The sequence below is a fragment of the Myotis myotis genome, unplaced genomic scaffold (genome assembly GCF_014108235.1).
Source record: "Myotis myotis isolate mMyoMyo1 unplaced genomic scaffold, mMyoMyo1.p scaffold_m19_p_16, whole genome shotgun sequence".
Lineage (NCBI taxonomy): Eukaryota > Metazoa > Chordata > Mammalia > Chiroptera > Vespertilionidae > Myotis > Myotis myotis.
In genome coordinates this window covers 31,283,848-31,302,071 of record NW_023416320.1, presented here as the reverse complement: position 1 = coordinate 31,302,071, position 18,224 = coordinate 31,283,848, and the positions used below count along the sequence as shown (strand labels likewise).

Sequence of the window (18,224 nt, the reverse complement as noted above, 5' to 3'; positions counted from 1 at the left end):
GAAAATTGAACCCCAGCGCTGAATATTCTTAAGGTGGTGTGTGTCTGGCGGCACCTTAAACTGTCCCACCATCTCCCCTGACCACTGCACGCCACACACCCTCTGGAGGGCTCAGCAGTTATTCCAAACTGTAGCCTAAGGATGTGTTGACAGCAGTTCCTCCTTAAGAAGAGCTCCATTCCACCCTATTGCTGACCATGATGGTGACTACGCTAATAAACCCCCGTGGGTAACAGAACGGTCTCACTCTCCGAGGAGGGCCAGAAAGCCGACTGAAAGGCTCCCCAAAAAAGGAGCGATCCCAAGTAGAACTGAGGCCACCTCTCAACAGCCTATTCAGTGACCCTTCTCTCTTTCGTCTCCCCCTAAGCTGAGGATGGGAGCAGCCTGGCGTTTGGCAGGGAGACCAATGTCAACACTCTCTATATTTACTTTTTTTTTTTTTTTTTGGCAGTTTGGAAGGCAGCCATTCCCAAATTGAGGGAGCAATGATTCCTGCCAACAACGACTCCAAGCCACCTGACTGGCCTCCCTCTGCACAAGCCAAGAGGGGGACGCGTCCAGGAGCTTCATTGTTGGCCGCCATGTTTACAACACATGTAACGCCGCCTTACACTCCAAGAGACCCCCAACTGGAGAAAACAGTGGGCTGCAAGCTGCCGACATGGTTTAGCTCTCACAAAAGCAAGGTTTGGGAAGTCAGAACCTGGCTGTTTTCATAGCCAGCCACACAACCCAAGTGCGGTCGAGCCCACCCAGTGCCGCGGAGCCCAGATTGGCCTTCTGTGTAGAAGCGGACACTGTGGAGTGTGACGTGAAGACCTTGGAGAGGGTCCCAGAAGGTTTCAAGTCCACACGGGTGGTAACATGTTTGGGGAAATTGTCTTTCTGAGGAAAGGCCAAATAAATTGGGATTTGTTTTCATGGAGCAAAATGAAAAAACTAAGCAGATGTCTTTAAAATAACCCTGAGATAGTGAGATTGTCTCTGAATGAAAGCACACAATGGTTCTTGAATTCCACTACCGCTAGAACAAGAGAGACCGGAAAGTTTTAGAGCTGGATAAATCCTTTGGGATTATCTCGTTTGACCTTTTCATTTAACAGATGATGAAGTTATTTATTTATTTAGAAAGATTCTGGACGAGGGGCAGGTCCCTTAAGTCTAAGTGAAGTGCTAGATGCTCACAACTGGCCCAGAATGACTAGTTTAAATGGTCTTAGAAGCACAGACAGGTCAGCAAAGGCACTCAAACCACAGGTTACATTTAGACCAAGGTAAGCACGTTTGTTCAGTCAGGAGCACAGCATACCCCTTGGTAGAGACCTACCAAAATCCTGTGATGAGATAAAACAGCTCTTAGTGGATTGCCTAGTATACTGCTTTAGAAAGCAAACTGGCTGCGGCATAGGGCACAGGGCAAGCTCGGCTAGTCCAAGGCACAGGAGAATACGGATTTATTAAGTGCTAGAGTGAGCCTAGTGATGAAATCCGGAGAGCCTTCTAGACAAGCCGTTCAGCTGCGGCTCCCCAGGTTGTCCACAGTGATAGGCAATTTCATGGGAAGCTGGTTGTGGACATACCGTGTAAGTCACTAGAGCTCAGCTGGCCTCCACCATGGTTGCAGCATGAAATTTCCCGTTTGCTCCACAGCCTCCAAATTCAGAGCAAAATTGCCGCCAGCTGTGCTTTCAACTTTCTGCATTGCAGGAGAAGAGCAAAACATCTTTGATGATAATGTGGGTGGAGGAAAATTTAGGGAACCCCTTCACCATTGAGAGCTGGTCAAGGTTGACCAAAGTTCAAGTCAACCACACCACTTGAGTTTCCATCTGCTCCCAAAGGTGACATCCTAAGCCGTCCAGTAGATGGAACAATGAGACGACTGGGGGTCCAAAAGAACTGGAGGTCTTATCTTCCTGATAAGAAAACGTTCAATCAAGATAGAAATGTGCCCACAGGAGAAATGTCACCGGAGCATTTTCAGCAACTTAAACATTAATCAGTGCTGCAGAAATGAACTGACATATGTTCCCTTCCTGAAGCGCCTTCCTCTCCTTTCACCCTGGATCTTTGCACACACTGTTTCCTCTACCATTCCCCAATCCACTTCTATCTCCACTTGGTCAACTCGTGCTCATCCTTCAAAACCCAACACAGATCTAATCATCTCAGTGAAATCTCCCAATGTCCCCAAAACAGACTCTCCCTCTCCTGTGAGTCCATATATAAAATGTATATATTATGCATATTAAACACTGATCACATTAAACTATGAGAAACAGGAAGGAGGAGGGAAAATAGCATGAGCTTTGGGATCAAAGATAAGAAACTCTACATCCCAACTCTTCCATTTACCAACTCTTGTGTCCTGGAGCAAATTACCCAATCTTCCTGATGTGACTCCATCTAGAAAATGGGGCAATCATGCCTACTTTAGAATAGTCTTGTGAAGATATGACATGAAATTGTCAGATAAAGGCCTGAGCACTGGGCCTGCCTCAGAGTCGATAGTCCATAAGTCAGACCCCTCCCCTTTCTCCTTCTTCCAAAGGCAGAAGCATGCTCTCCATCACTGTGTCCTCAACACCGAGCAGGACACCTTCAAGGCACACTAAGGATGTCATACATGCAATCACGCAATGAATGTAATGACTAGGGATAAATAGGGGCCAGTTTTTAACCACAGAAAGTCAGGCCAGAAAGACCCCCAACTGCCAGTGGCAAATGGCAGGCCCAAGATGAGCCCCCTCCTCTTCGGCTCCCAGACCAGCGTCTCCCACTATCGCTCACCACCAGCTCGTGCTTCCTGCTCCTGAGAGTTGTAGATCTTTCCGGGGCTGCATTTCAGCTGGCTCCTTTGCCCCTACACCTGGAGACCAAAGCCAGCCTTGGTGGCTGCGTTACTCGGAATCCCATCCAGCTACTCATGGTTATTAAGGGCAATTTCTCACCGTCCACGCTAATAGGGCTTCCTTCGCGTGGGAAATGATAGATGACTAACTGGCTTGGGGAAATGCGTTGTGCTCCATTCAGAAGGGATGCGAAGGGCACGAGCATGTAGCCTTCTGGAGAGGCAGGGAAATGGCGAGCGCGGAACGCACGTGGCTCCTCGCACCTCCGTGGCTGGCGAGAGGGTTGATGGCGTTTAGCGGCGTGTGCGGAGGCACCCACGGCACCCCGTAACGCTCACAACACAGCGTTTGCACGTGCTAATGGCAGCGGAATCGGAAACACATGGATTTAATTTCCTTCAAAATACCCACGGGTATAAAAATCAATGCGGGAAAGCCATTTGGCGAACTCTCTTTGGGCCTTTTCTGAGCCCAAAACTCGTGAGAAATTGTTGGAGATGGTTGCCGAGCTCCAACTCCCACCAGGTTCAAACCTCCCCACGCACAGCCCCGGCCTAATGCGATGTGAAACCCCGGCTGTCTTTTTGGAGAGAGGCAGGTGCGTGCTGTGTGGCGCCTCCACGGCTGCCATCGCCACAGATTTCCTGCTTTCTGCTATTAGTTCATTTGCTCGGCCTCTCCCGCCGCACAGCCGTCAGGGAGATCTCATTTTGGCAGCAGATCGGGATCCCTGCCTGAGAGTTGATAGAGGTTGAGCTATTTGCAGAAATAATGCTTTCCAGACGTACTAAACAGTCCCCTTCTTTCCAGATGGAGTGGCATTAGTGTTGCTTCCAGCCATTTCCTCACCTTCTGGTACACTTGTCAGTTCTCCCATATGCACCACCAGCCTTCCGTGTTCTGGGGAATCTCGGAAAACTGCTCAGCCCCTCAGCTGCTCGCCACTTGCATGCACAAATGTGCGCCCGCACACAGGCACGGGGGAAGGGTGCGGCGCACGCACTCACACTCACACACACACACACACACACACACACACATTTCTACAGCCTCCACTCATGTATGCACATGCAGATTTCTTCCCCCGCCTCCTGGGAGTCAACTGAGATTTTCCAAGAGAGCTAATCACTAAATGTGCTAGTTTAGCAGCTCAGGGAATTAGACAGGCATGAATACAGGGGACGTCACCGAAGTCCCCTGGCTGTGCCGGATGCTTCTGCCATTAGTAGTAATCACCACCGTCAACGTCAACGTTCCTCACGTTGTCATTCGCATTGCCTTCGGTGGCCTCTAGTTTTCAATGTCAGAGGGACATTCGTGAAGAGGCTAACCTCCTTGGCTGAAATAAACCTCTTAAGATCTGGGTTAAGCCTCTTTGTGGCTTGTGGCCCACACATGAGACACTTTGGATTCAGGACCCCATAAGATCACAGCCGTGTGCTGTTTCTGTATTGCCCGGCTTGCCATGTTGTGTTAACTGTGGATGGTTTAACATGCCCAGGCCAGAATTGGGTCCTCCACCCAGGTCACCTGCTGAGGCCCTCCCAGCTCCGTGCTTCAATGACCGAAGGGTCCTGATATAACATTCACCACTCAAGTCTTCAGTCCAGTGGGTACGCGAAGCACTGGGCCACATGGGCGGAAGTCCAGGTGAAAACTGTCTTAATTTTTCTACAAACAAGTGTCTCCTTTGGTTTGCTATTCCTGTTCCTTTTCTAATTCCCTCCTGAAGCTGCGCTTTCTGGGGAGAGGGGGTGTTATATCCTCTCTGTTGCTCTCATCTTTCCATTTGGCTGACTTTTGCCCCTGTGTTCAACATGGCTGTGCTCTCCCAACAACCTAAGATCTTTGGTTTCTGCTCTCACAGAGGAAAGACCATGGGTCTTGGAGCGGATAAAAGAGTGGGTGTCTCAGAAGAGCCTGCAGTTGGAACCTCTCAGGGCTACTATGAACTGTGAAAGGCAAGTTGACCAGCTGAGGCCAATTACTAAACACAATATAGACAAGATACATCAGAAAATCCATTAAAATAATACAAACTATTGGCTCTAACTCACACCTTCCTCTTTCAACTCAGAATCAGTATATCCTGTGTGACCTGGGACAAGTTACTTAACCTCTCTGTGCCTCCAATTCCTCATCTGTAAAGTGGGGCTAACAACAGTAAATACCTCATTGGTTTGTTGTGTGGATGACATATGATAAGGCATGTAAAGCATTGAGAATAAGCTTGGAGTGTAGTATGTGCTCTCGAGGTGTAGGCTAAGGACCAAACCATGACTTTTCTTTCTATCTCCCGGTACTTACTTCCTATTGCCTTCCCTGCCTTGAGGGACTAAAGGACCTAGGCTCTCAGCCCAGCAATCGTCACTGGTAGATCTGATCATTGGATCACTTATGGGTCACTGCGGTCACGGATGTTCTTGTCCTTGATGTGCGAGTTGCGTCACTGATGGTCAGGCTTGCTCCTTGGAGATGTGGCCCTCACTGACGAGCTCTGTTTTCTTCTAGAAAGGCACTCCTGGTCATCCCTGGGCAGATCTCATGCACGCTGGCCTCCTTCCTGGATCCCTACATCTCTTGAACCTGCTAGAATGACAGGGACATGACCTTTATGTACCCAACTGTTCCGTGTTCTTCCAATAGGGAAAAAGGAGAGCTTAGCAAGCAGACAGTTGCTTCATTTGACCAGGTGTGTATCTTCCCACCTTGACCCAGTCTCCCTATGCCTGGATCTCTCCTACCCAAAGCTCGGCAGATTTGCCACATTTCTTAAAAGCTACAAACTTTTTTTTCTCTGATGCTTCAAAACAAATAAAGGCAATAGCAATAGCCTTTTTACAAGTGACAGCCGTTCTTTTAACATCTCAAACCGCATCTTATTGCTTGATGGGTGTGTCTGTACCGTTTAAAGTACAAATCAACCGCTCCATGTTCATTCTCTTTGGGACTGCCCGAATCCCACGCTCCTGAGTTCTGGAAGTCCCAAAGAGCAAAACAGGACTGTCCCTGGTTCTTTCTGCTCTCACTGTTGATAAAAGGAAGTGAAAGGTGGTAGTCACCACCCATCAACTCAGGCTTCTGATTACATGGCGAGACACCCTCATTAAAGCAGGTACAGGGTGCAGGGCAGAAAGGAGGGGTTTCCATTTCGCCGAGATGGGAGTAAAAGTTGATCAGCATGACACGCCAGCTCCGCGAGGGGGAATACCTGAAACAATGTCATCAACATTGATTTACTGTATTTAACCAGGTGACGTTTTAATGAGCCAACCTCGGTGCTCCCTGGATGACAAGCCTTCTCCAACTGAGAGTATACCACCTTTAAAAGGAAAAAAGAAATCCCTAAAAAGCCAGAGAGTTGACACTTGCAGATGAGTCTAATTCCCTTTGTCCTGTGGACATGCACTGTGTTGGGAGAGCTCCAAGTGCATCGAGCTGATTTTTGCTGTCATCAGAAGTGACCTCGCTCCCCCAGGAGGCCTGCGGCCTGTCTGCTACAATGACAGGGAGAGGAGCCAAGCTGCAACATGGGGTCCTCAGATGTGTAGCACAACAGGCTACGGCCAGCCCTGACGGGGGCGGCTGGATCACATGAATTTTTAAAGTAAAACAACTGATGTGTGTGGGGGGGTCTTACTCCCCCACCCCCCACCCCCGCCATGAAATCCCCATGGAAGCAGTGCACGGACCTGGCATGTTGATTTTGGCATCGGCACACACAGTCCCTCTGTTCTGAAGATGAGCTGACACGTGCAGATTTGCAGATCAGCCATTTCCAAAGGTTAATTAAATATTACCATTGTTTTCTAAGCTATTAATGTATGTGCTTTTATTTTTTCATGTGAAAGGCTGCTCCCTACTCAAAAATCAGGGTTTAGGTTTGCCTCCCAATCGGCTTCCCCTTTTTAAAAGGGCAGAGAATTGAGGGAGAGGGAGAGAAAGAGAGAGGGGGAGAGAGAGAGAAGACACAGAGACTCCGGGGCCAGAGGCAAATGTAGTTTGGAGGTAGAAGAGTCTGTGGCTGACATGGTCTGAAGTGGAGCCCCGGAAACACATTTTCAGCTGCCGCTGAGGGATTAGAATCGCGTCAATCCAGGAAGGTTCTAGAAAGGAGCTCTCCTTTCTAGAAGGTCTCCTTTTTCCCACTCTCTCCACCTTTGACTTGCTGACATCATTGATCTCACTGGAGCCCAGGAACGTTGCAAGCCTTGGCCTTCGTGGTCCTGGGGGAGGGCCAGCGTGTGAGTGGGTCAGGTTGCCAGTGAGGACTAAGACAGGAGCACGCCCCCATCTTGCAGCATCTGTCTGTCCCCTGCCACCACCAAGGGACGCGGTTTCCTCCCTGCCTGGCCTGTCCTCAGGTCGGCAGGACAAGGCCCTCGGCGGCGGGAAGGAGAGAGGGACTGCAGGATGGACCACAAGGGATAATAAGGCCGAGGTCATGGAGAGGACACGGCTCCTCTCCGGCAGGAAGTGCCACCCTCTGTGACTGCCGTTTACAAGAATCCTGAGCCGCGATGTGAGCACAGCAGTCTGCAGGAAATCTCTCCAGACAACCCATCTTGCCAGGCAAGCAGGACATGTTTTGTTTGCAAAGTAATAATGCCTCCCTGGATGTGGGGAGGAGGCAGCTGACCTGCAGTGGAATGAATGAAAACAAAGGCGCGGAAGGAAGACAGGTGCCGGTGGAACGCCAGGGCGGGTGGGGCTGGCTCCGGAGGAAGAGGACGGGCAGGGCCCCCCCTCAGTCTGGTCGCGGACCAAGTCCTGCACAGCACACCTACCCCGACTACCTGCCTCCCCACACCGCCAAGTGCAGGCCCTTGGGTCTGACATCCCATCCACAGAGGCTCCATGACTGGACAACCGGTGCCCACAGGTGCAGGCTCTTAGGCTGGGTTTTCTTGATGTTTCTCGATTCCTCATGTTTCCATTTTCAAAGGACAAACTGCTATACTGCAGGGTAGTTCAAATGATTGTCTAAGAATTTCAGTGTCCAGCAGATGGTTAATGCTTTTGAAATGGGAGGAAAGGGAGTGAGCAAGGGCAAGCAGGGTGGGGAGGAGAGGGTGCAGGGGTGGGAGACCGGACGGCTTTGCCCTCTGGAGCCATCGGTGAACAAGCCATCCAGGGGGTCTTGGTCAAGCTTCCCTCGATGAGCTCATTCGGATTTCCTGTGGTCCTGACATGGGGTCCTGCTCCATGCTTGTGCCCCAACCTGCTCTCCCCTTGCTGGTACGGTCACCCTACACACGGGTGCCCACACCCAGAGCGGAGCCCGCCTGCAGGGGAGGCTGGGTGGTGATGGGCAGGCGGGGTGGAAGGCGCCAGAGGCGAGCGTGGGTTTGCGCAGTCTAGAGCTGTGAAGTAGACAAGATGAGCACACGTGTCCTCGGGTGAGTGTGTCGCGAGTGTGTCGCAAGTGCTGAGGTGCAGCCAGCAAGGAGAGCGCTGGAACTCCTGTAAGATTGCTGTCTGCCTGACAGGTGTGGACGGGGAACCATGGGACAGACAGGAGAACCTTGGGCTGCATTCCTCCCACCCAGGTGTGTACTGGCACCTGACATGAGCCAGGCCCTGATGAAATGTCACGATGCCTCGGAGAAGCCCCAGCCAGGCTCTGTTCCTCATGGAGCTTGTAGTGCACACGGCACAGGGACCAGAATCGGAGAGCCAACGACAGACTCAGCAAATACAGAGCTTTGAGCTGAGAGTCCGCCTATGACGCGGCAGCCGGAGCCACGGGAAGGAGCTGCAGAGAGTCCATCCAGGCTGAGGAACGCTAGTCTGAGTCTGGCAGGTATGGGCACACCCAGGGGGCTGTCTGCTGGGCATAGTAACTACCCCACCCCCACCATCAGCAAGTGGGCAGCCGTGGGGACATGATCAGGCCCCCTGGCTGCAGGTAACTGATGGGAGGCTGACCCCCAGCGCCCTGGTTCTAGGCTACCTGGTCTAGAAGCAAGCTCCTGGTTAGGGTTGCCAAACTTGGCAGATAAACATACAAGATGCCCAGTTCCATTTGCTTTTCAGATAACCAACTAATAACTTTTTTGTCTACCTCATGAAAGTTTGGGGAGACCCTTACAACTAAGAATGATGAGTTGTTTCTCTGAAAATTCTAATGTATCGGGGCATCCTGTGTTTTACCTGACAACCCTACCTCTGACCCAAACTGGGCCCTCAAGAGAGCGCCAGCTGCCGAATGGCATTAAAGGAGAACTGAGGCTGCCTCTCTCCAGGGCTGACGGTGCAAGACATTTTCTGCCACGTGACGAAGGCCAGCCTACCTACCAAGGGAGGGCATTAGATGAAGGCAGGAGACAGCGAGGAGCGGAGACATAGGGAGCACTGAGGCCACGTTCAAGTCTCCTCCCTGCCTTTCCTACAGCTTGGTCATTCTGCCGTCTGCTTTCAGATCCCTGTTCCCTGCCCACCCCCACCGTAGGCCCCAGCCCCTGTGGACAGGGGAGAAAGCAGAGGCATTTTAGTTCATTAGCTCAATAGTAACAAAGTCAAGCAAATGCACCTGGCGCACAATAAGGCCAGGGTTACTATGGTGCGTGGTCCAAGCCATATTACAAGAAGAGATGTCATTTCTTGTGTAGACCAGGCTGGATGTTTTTCCAAAGGAAGTGAATCTTCAGGATGGTGACTTCCAAATCTGAGGAGAATACAAGCCAAAGCTGAAACACATACCTTCTCCAAATCCTGTCCAAAGAGCCAGAAGTCCCCCTGCAAACCAAGCATGACACATTATTCATCACAGATAACAGACCCTGGTTCATAGCCTGTAAAGACCTCTTACAGTTAGTAAGAAAACCACCATCAGCACCTCCCTAAACGATGGGCAACGGCTATTTGCAGAAGAAACATGAGTTTCCAGCAAACCTATGAAAAAAAAATATCCGACCTCATTGATAAGCAAATAAATGTAAACAAAAATATCAAATGGCTTTTTAGACTTTTACATTGGGAAACTAAGGAAATTAATGCTGCTGAATGCTACTCTTTTGTACTAATGGTATATGCCTCCGATACAAAGAACTGCAAAATAATAAATAACAGAGAGTCAAGTAGAAAAATGGGCAAAGCATTTGAACAGGCAATTCACAGAAGAGATTCAAGTGGTCACAATAGACTAGGTATAGGTATAGGTATAGGTAGATATCCATTTAGATGAGGGTTTAGATTGATATAAGTACTCATCCTTCCAATCAGAGAAGGTCAACATAAAACAAAATATCAGTTCTTGGCCTATGATATATAAGTGCTGATCACTCCCATTCTGGGGAGGGGGTTGTGGGAAATAGCCAGTCTCTCAGAAACCACTGGTAGACATAAGTATTCCCGCAGCGATTTTACAGAATAGTTCAGCACTATCTATTCAAAGCACCTGAAACCTCTGACATCTCTGTGTATTCCTTAAAGGTACACTCCTCCTGGTGAAAGGAAATTCACAGTTCTTACTGTCTCAGGAAATAATCATTATTCCATGGTCCCCTCTTCTCCAATTTAAAAATTACATTTGGGGCAGGTGGGTACTAGATTTATCAGAGAGATCACTTCATACGTTATATAAATGTCTAATCACTATGCTATACCCCTGAAACTAATGTGGAATGCCAACTATAATTGAAAAGTAAAAAATAATTTAAAAAAAACACATTTTAAAAGAAACACTTTTAAAATTTTCAAACAGCCCTAGCCGGTTTGGCTCAGTGGATAGAGCATCAGCCTGTGGACTGCAGAATCCCGGGTTCGATTCCGGTCAAGAGCACATGCCTGGGTTTTGGGCTCAATCCCCAGTAGGGGATGTGAAAGAGGCAGCCAATCAATGATTCCCTCTCATCATTGATGTTTCTCTCTCTCTCTTTCTCTCCCTTCCTCTCTGAAATCAATAAAAAATATTTTTTTTAAATAAAGTTTTCAAACAATGGGTTTCTCCCCTGTGTTTTGATCCACTCGTCCTTATTATAGGCAGTGTTTGATGAGTCATCTCTCACGTTTTAACATTCCATTACAAATATGGTGACTGATATGGGTGCAATATTACTCTTAAAAAAACAAAGCTGAAATGCCAAGGACTGTGACAAAGGAATTACGGTTTTAGCAGAGCTGGAGAACAAATGACTGTGTTCGAGCGGACAAGAATCCTAAGCGCCCTGGAACTCCAAGTAGCCCTGCCGATCTGCAGCCGGGCCCTCCTGCCCTTCCCTTGGCCTTTTTCCCACTGCCCCTTCAGCGACCCACCCCACTGTCGCCTTCCAGATTGCCTTGGTTCCCGGGCAGGCGTCCCTGGGCCTGGAATCCTGCCGCATCCCAGCTCGTAGGAGCTGTCTCCTGTGATCATTCACCGGCTCCTGCGATCCGCTGCCTGCACAGAGCCCTCCCCCGCTGGGCAAGTGCTTGTCCTCCAGCTCCCACCTGTTCGGAGCCACCGCGGCTCCCTCTCCTCCCTCCATTGTCTGCACCAGACAGCAGGGGGCTCAGTGACGTCCTGTCCACTCATGGCTGCAGCGTCCTTTCCTGCGCCCCGCTGCGCCCATGGGGCTGAGGCTGGAGCTTATACATGTGTTTCGCTTGGATCAGCAGGGCGGGGAGCTGGGAGTGACTGTTTTCGGCTCTCCTGAGATTATTACCTTGCAGGGCATCGCCAAGGATCAAAGTTCCCAGGCTCCGTAAACTAGGCTCCCATGTAGGGTCAAGTGTGCTCCCTGCGAGACGTACTTGAACCTGTCTGAGCCTGTCTCAAGTGTCCTTGGGATTTATATGTTGACATAACCTGGCAGTAGTGAGTTTCGAGGAACGGAGCACTGGCTTTCCTGTCAGTGGGTAAAAACACCCCGGACAACGGAATCCAATTAATAGAAGCAACCCTCCCACGGTTATATTTTCCTCTTCCTCGGCTCAGCATCACTTTAGTTGAACCGGATGCCAAAAAATTCAAAATCTGGTCCCTAGGACTATAAAACACCTTTCGTTGGTCAAATAGGTGGGAAGCTTTCTTTTAAACCTTTCTTTCAGATTTTGTTTCTATCCACCATTAAAATTAATTTCACACCCATTTCCCTCCTTATGCCTTTGGGAGAGACGCTTGCTTTTATAGCCTTCTCTGAACGTCAAAACAAAAGCCCCCTTATGCGTCCTAGAGTCTCCGAAATGCTTCTCGGGGATAGAGAAAAACAAATGTTCTCAATTTCAGGCAACCAGGGAAGTACTGGGTGAGGGCAGGACAGAAGCCCCCCTCCCCACCCCCAAGCCCCCTGAACTAGTAGCTCAAATAACAACAGCACGAAACAGGAGCGTGCCCCGCATCGCACGGCTTCCCCACTCGCTTGTCCTCCAAGTTTTCCTGAGTGTGGCCTGGGTTTTTGTAAGCCACCATCTGAATGCTATCCAGTTGAGGGTGAGATACAAAGATCTGCTCATAGTATTCCATAAAATTGCATTCTCTGGTCGACAACAGCAGAGCCAAGGGGTCATTCTTTTTTCCTTTCCCCTCCTCTGTAAGGGAACGAGAGAGACAGACAAGCTCAGAGTCCACATCTCTGGGCCGTGTGAGTAATGCTTTCCTATTTTATCCAGGCACTGACAGAAACACCCCACGGAGGGCAAACAATAATATATAATAAATTATAGATGCCAGGAAATTGAAGGACATTACGCTTCCGCATTTCTGCCTTCTAATAAAGCAGCGGGGACGAGCCGCCCTTTTCATCTGTCTGCTCGCGGACCGTTTGTTCCTTCACACCCACTGTGTCGGGGGTCACCTGCGCGGGACCTGGGCAGACAGCCTGTAAAAGCAGGTGAGTGGCCGCTGACGGCGGAGCCCCGCCTCCCTCCTTCCCCGGCCACCTGACTCGGTCCAAGGGCATCCTTGAGCGGGGAGAGAGATGAAGGATGATTCTCCTCCGATTTGCAAGGGGGGGGCCACGAAGACCCACAGGTCCCCGTCTCTGCAGAACCTCTGTCAGCACCAAGGTCTCAGGTTGCCTCCCACACCAAGCAGACAATCCCGTCCCCAAACCCAGAAGATGGGCAATAACGGATTTGGCTTCCAGCCCGTACCCTTCAGATGCAACAGCAACAGCACAGTTCACTGGGTCTTTCTGGTTTCTCCCTGCCCGCCCTTCACGAGACCCCTGGCCTCTGATTAGAATGGGAACGCACGGGTCCTGCAATGAGGATGATCTATTCATGTCTGTCGAGCTCTGCTTGAAAGCTTCGAGGCTTCCTCCTACCAGACGTGTTACCAGCAAACAGAAAAGTCGCCCATATTGTCATGCTTGCCCTGACCTGCGGAGCCAGTGAACAATAAATCTTAATTACAGTTAAATGCCAAAATCTGCCGGGAATGAGACAGCGAGAGGCAACTGTGACTCGGTCCGGCTCCTCACCTGGCCGGGGTGCAGCTGCAGGAATACAGAAATGGGTTTGTTTGTGCCGGAACAATCAGTCCAAGCACTTCCAGTATCGGTGGCCCGCACTGGCATTCATCCGACGCAGGTGGCATCTGGGAAGTTGTATTTTAAAGGCCTTTCGGCATTAGGCTTCGGTTCAGAAGAAAGCCCTGTTTCTAAATCTCTCGGCAGTTTTCCAAAATAGCGCTCCGTCTCCCGACATCTGCTCCGTCCGTACTTGTTACCTTGGGGTTTATGCTGGGAACTGCTGAATAACCTCCTGTGAGCCGTCTCCTCGTGCACCCGGCTGGGCCACAGAGCGTGAGGCAGGCATCCATGTGGGGGCTTTCTCTATTTTTATTTTTATTTCTTTTTTCCTGTGGCTGCAAAGCTCATGAGCTCCTTGGTATTCAAGCGTCTGTTTGTCATCGCGCTGAATAAAGCCGCGCGTGGCCCCCTTGCTTGATGTATGGGCACCTAGATGCACGAATTAGAGAGGTGATTGCAGACATAACTCTGTTCAATGGCTTCGGGCTGTTCTATCCATTTTGAGACTGACAGGAGGTCGGAGAGGAAGTTCTGGAGGGAAGGAAGGAGTTTGGGCTGCGGGGGCACGGTCCCATGAATCCGTGTGCAATCTACTCAGACTGTTGCAGATGCAGATCCTGTGCTCCTCCGAGTCACGCCCCGGCCAGGTGTGCCTACCCCTGTTCCCCTCGGAGAGAGGGCAGCGCGGGTTCCCAGCCTCTGGAATCAGCAGCGGGTACGGGCAGGCCGGGGAGGAGATGCCGGTTCACTAATTACAAGGTGGATGTTTACATGGAGAAGAGGGAGGTAGAAAAACCCTTTCCCAACAGAGGTTGGGGGCTACAGAGTAGGCAGAAGTTGGTGTTTTTTTCTGTTGTGTTTTTAAGAAAAAATGAAAGAGGGAGCATGATGGGGTGCTCCATAGCGATGTCATTTTCACTTGGAACCCCCTGCAGAGAGACCTCCCTTCCCAGCATGGGATGCGGTCCCCCCACCCACCCCGCCACCCCCGCCCCCGCCGCCCCCAGCTCTTCCCGGCTCTGGCAGGGCCCCATCCTGCCACCAGCGGTCCTGCTTCCTGTTTGTGTTGCTGCTTTGTTGCTTCCTGGCGGTCACCCCAGCCCGCCCTTCTGCTGAGCCTCCGCCCTGGGACTGGCTCTCTTCCCAGCTCTCTCTTGTGCTTGCAAATCTGTCTCTGTCTCCCTGTACACCCCCACGGTCTTCCAGGATCTGTGCTGGTCTGATGCCTGTGCCACCAAGCCCGCCGGGTGAGGGCTGGCCTCTCACACATGCCCCCATTCTCTGCGGACCCCGTTCAAAAAGCATTTTGGCATTTGCTATCTCACCTGCTCTTTCCCGTTCCTTTGAGGAGGGGGCGAGGGTTGTTGCCTGCATTTATTGATAGAGAATGAGGCCCAGAGAGAGAGACTGAAGCACTGAGTGGTCCTGGAGAGAAGCAGGACCCGTGCCCATCCCATCGGCTCCTACAGGCTGATACAGGGGCAGCCACCCACCCTGTGCCCCGTTCCTACTGCATACTGAGCCCTGCATGCATTTTTGCATGCCATCCACACCAGCACGGTGCCAGGTAGGCGTCATGAGTGTTATTTTAAACCATGGAAACGGAGGCTCGCAGGAGCTTTTGCCCCGCCCAGGGGTCATGCAGCTGGCACATTTGTCTGACTCCTCTCTGCAGGTGCCCCTGAGCTTCCCCTACACACCCTCACTTCACCCAGGTCTCTGCTCAAGTGCCACCCCGCAGGGGCAGCTGCTTGAGATAGATTGCTCTGTCTCAAACAGCTCTCTGCCCCTCTCTGTCCCCTCACCCATCTTTATCTCTCTGTGGAGCCTCTATCACTCCCGGATACTGTATACATCTTTACTTGTCTCGCTGTTGCGACCGTCTGTGTGAGGCCAGGGACTTGGACTGTTTTGCTCACTGCTCAGTCTTCCTGATGCAGGGTGGGCACTTAATAAATATCTGTGGAAGGAAGGGAGGGAGAGAGGAAGAAAGGGAGAGAGGAAAGGAGGGAGGGAGGGAGGGAGGGAGGGAGGCTGTGTTTCTTTCCACCCTGAAGCTAAAATACTCATGCTTGGCCAGGTTGCCAGAAATGAGAGGCAACAATCCCACCTACATATGAAAAGCTCAGGCATGAGGTGGCCTTGTTCAGGATTCCGCCACAAACCACAGATAGATTTAGGACTAAACCATCCAATTCTCTGCCTAACAAACTAAGCCATTGCCAGTTATCCTGGCAGCGGCTTCCTGCATCCTGCGAACTGTGACTGGGAGCTGCTCGCTGAGCTTGCCTGAACTCCTCCCCGTGCGCTGCAGAATTCCCGCCCATGCACCACCAACCCAACTACCTACACCCCGCGGGCTCCTGGCCGCAGGCGCCAAGCCTGTGCAGTTGACCCCTGTGTCGCCCACACAGAACACAGTAACCTTACTGCTTCCCTCTGGCCCCGCTCCAGATCCACACTTTTTTTTTTTTAATCAAAGCATGTAATTCCTATGTTTGCCTTGATCCTGGGAAGTTGCCCCTCATGCTTAGAGGATCCAAGAGGAAATGTTTGGGCTGGGACCCCACTAGGGCTCCCTCCAGAGTAAGCCCCACTAGAAATCCCAGGAGTGTAACAAAGCCCCTCAGAAACGCTCTGTCTTGTGGGACCTTGACCTTATTCCTTCCGAGCTGCAGAAAGCTGACCAGGGAAGGAAGACAGCAAATCTGCACGTCCATACCTGCCCCTGCCTCCGGGCCCCAGGTACAGGCCTCAGCAAAAGTCATATGTGAGGCAGCAAATCTGACCTGAGACTAGACCGAGGTAAGCACTCTCCCTTCCTTATTCTTTTCTTTTTTCCTTTTGGCAAATAAACTGGACAGAGATGAACCCCAAAAGCAGATCCATTCTAAACTCAATGCCCACACTCTTCCTAACCATGGTGGCCCACGGGGCACCTGGAGGACACTGCACTGCAGGTGGTGGGTGAAGGGGCTGTGGAAGGTGAGGCAGTTTTGTATCAGCTCCGAGGAGATGGGCATCTGGATTGGGCTAGAATCCATGTTAAAGTGAATTAATTGAAGGTTCCAATGTGCTTTGAAGGGTAAAAAGAAAGGAGAAATCACAATTGACAGAATCACAGTTGAGAATATCAAGAAAGATTTCATGGAAGAAGAGGCTTCTGAGATCAATCCTGGAGGAACAGCAGGGTTTTAATAGGCAAAGATGGTGTGAAGGGCAGTGCCTGGAAAGAGGGGGTGACTGCTGGGGAGAGTGGGAAGGGCTGGCTGGGTAGGGCAAAGGCTGCATGAGCTTGACTGAGTTTGGCCAATATACCCAGGAGTTAACAGAAGCTAAGGCTGCAAAGGAATTAGGGTTCAGGAAACTTGTCAAAGGACTTTGCACTTAATTTAAAAGACAAAGGGGATGGGATACTACGGTTGTGTTAAGAAGAATAGGATTCTTTAAATTTTTATTCCATTTAAATTAGTGTAAATTCAGCTCTAAAAGCTGATATTTGATTTAGAAATTGGAAATTTTTAAGGTATGTTTGGACAACTTGGTTTGTGAATCCTTGTTTATGAAAACTAAATACAGATTAAGTATGTCTGATGAAACTTAACTTCCAAATTGAGATGTACCCTAACTCTGAAACACACTGGATTTTGAATACAATATATTTTTTAGTCATCCTGACATGGATTACACTTTTTAATGATAATATTTTTGTCTTCTTGGGTTAATTTTAAAATGTTATAAAAATTAAAACAAAAAGAGGCAAGGGGGAGTCATGGAAGGTCTTTGAGCTGGGCTGTCACATGATTAAAGTTGCATAAAAATAATAACAGCAACAACAATAACAATTCTGAGGAAGCGTGTGAGGCAGATAGCAAGGAAGAGAGTCTAAGACAAGCAAGTCCCTTGGGAGATTTTTTAATGGCTACTCAGAAATAACCTAAGTCAGAGATACGGAAATATGCCCTTCACCCCCGAAACATGGCTTAGACATGGAGTCCCTGTTCTTAGGGATATTAGCTAACACCAATCCTTAATCACTCCCCAAATACTTCACAGTCAGGAAAGTTCTGGGTTCTATTGGGAGGGGCCTGCTACTGTGAAGGGTCAAAGGGGACCCTAAAGGATCCTGGACCAAACCTGACCCCTGGTTTGAACTCGAGGAAAACCTGACAAAGTTTGTTATTGCCTCTCGGGCTGGAATTTACCATTGGAAATGCAGCCTTTGTCACTGGCATAAGAACTGCTTTGCATTTGATGACATTTTCTTCGAAATGGTGTGAGAAAACCTTGACGTTTTTATTAGAAAATCCATAAAGCCCAAACAAATGGTTCCATGCTGCTTTGCCTCATTCTTCATAGGTTCATCAGCAATCCATCATCCCTCCCACTCGCCTTGAACCCATCAGCAACGACGTCTTGCCAATGAACAAAAGGACTACCCAGAGAAGCCCTTTCAACCTTAGTCGTCCTTTGCCCCTCAACTTTTACCCCTTAAATCAACTACAATCATTCCGTTTTCACTGGCACCTTTCCTGAAAGGCGAAACAATGTTGTCACCTCCTTCCAGAAACTCTTCCTTTATCTCTCATGACACTGAATTACAGAAGCTTGACCTGCCTTCTCTTGAAGTTAGAGATGGAACTCTTTCTCTGGTCGACCTTCCATGTGATTAAACTTCTAGTTTGAACCAAATAATTGAGTTCAGAGAAAAAAAATAAGTCTCTCTCTGAGATGGCCTTTTGAAGGTAATCTACCTCACTTTCAACTCTAGCGCATCCACACTTACGCCTCTATCTGCAACCTCCTACCTATGCCTTCATTCTCCCTAAAACAAGCTGGTGTTGGACTTCCTCTCCCCCACCTTCACCCCGGGCTTTCTTCCCTGCTGACCCTCCTCCTGTCTCTGCTGCCCACC

The 18,224-nt window shown here is 50.0% G+C and overlaps 1 protein-coding gene across 1 annotated transcript in view; it reads right to left on the bottom strand.

Annotated features, from left to right (window-relative positions):
- Positions 1 to 6,725: 6,725 nt before the first annotated feature.
- Positions 6,726 to 18,224, bottom strand: part of LOC118670807 — a 31,764-nt gene continuing 20,265 nt past the window's right edge. The window contains exon 2 of the mRNA XM_036338193.1: positions 6,726 to 9,593. Within this exon, the coding sequence (XP_036194086.1) occupies positions 6,726 to 7,784 (1,059 nt within the window). The 5' untranslated portion in view covers positions 7,785 to 9,593. The remainder of the gene's footprint in view (positions 9,594 to 18,224) is intronic.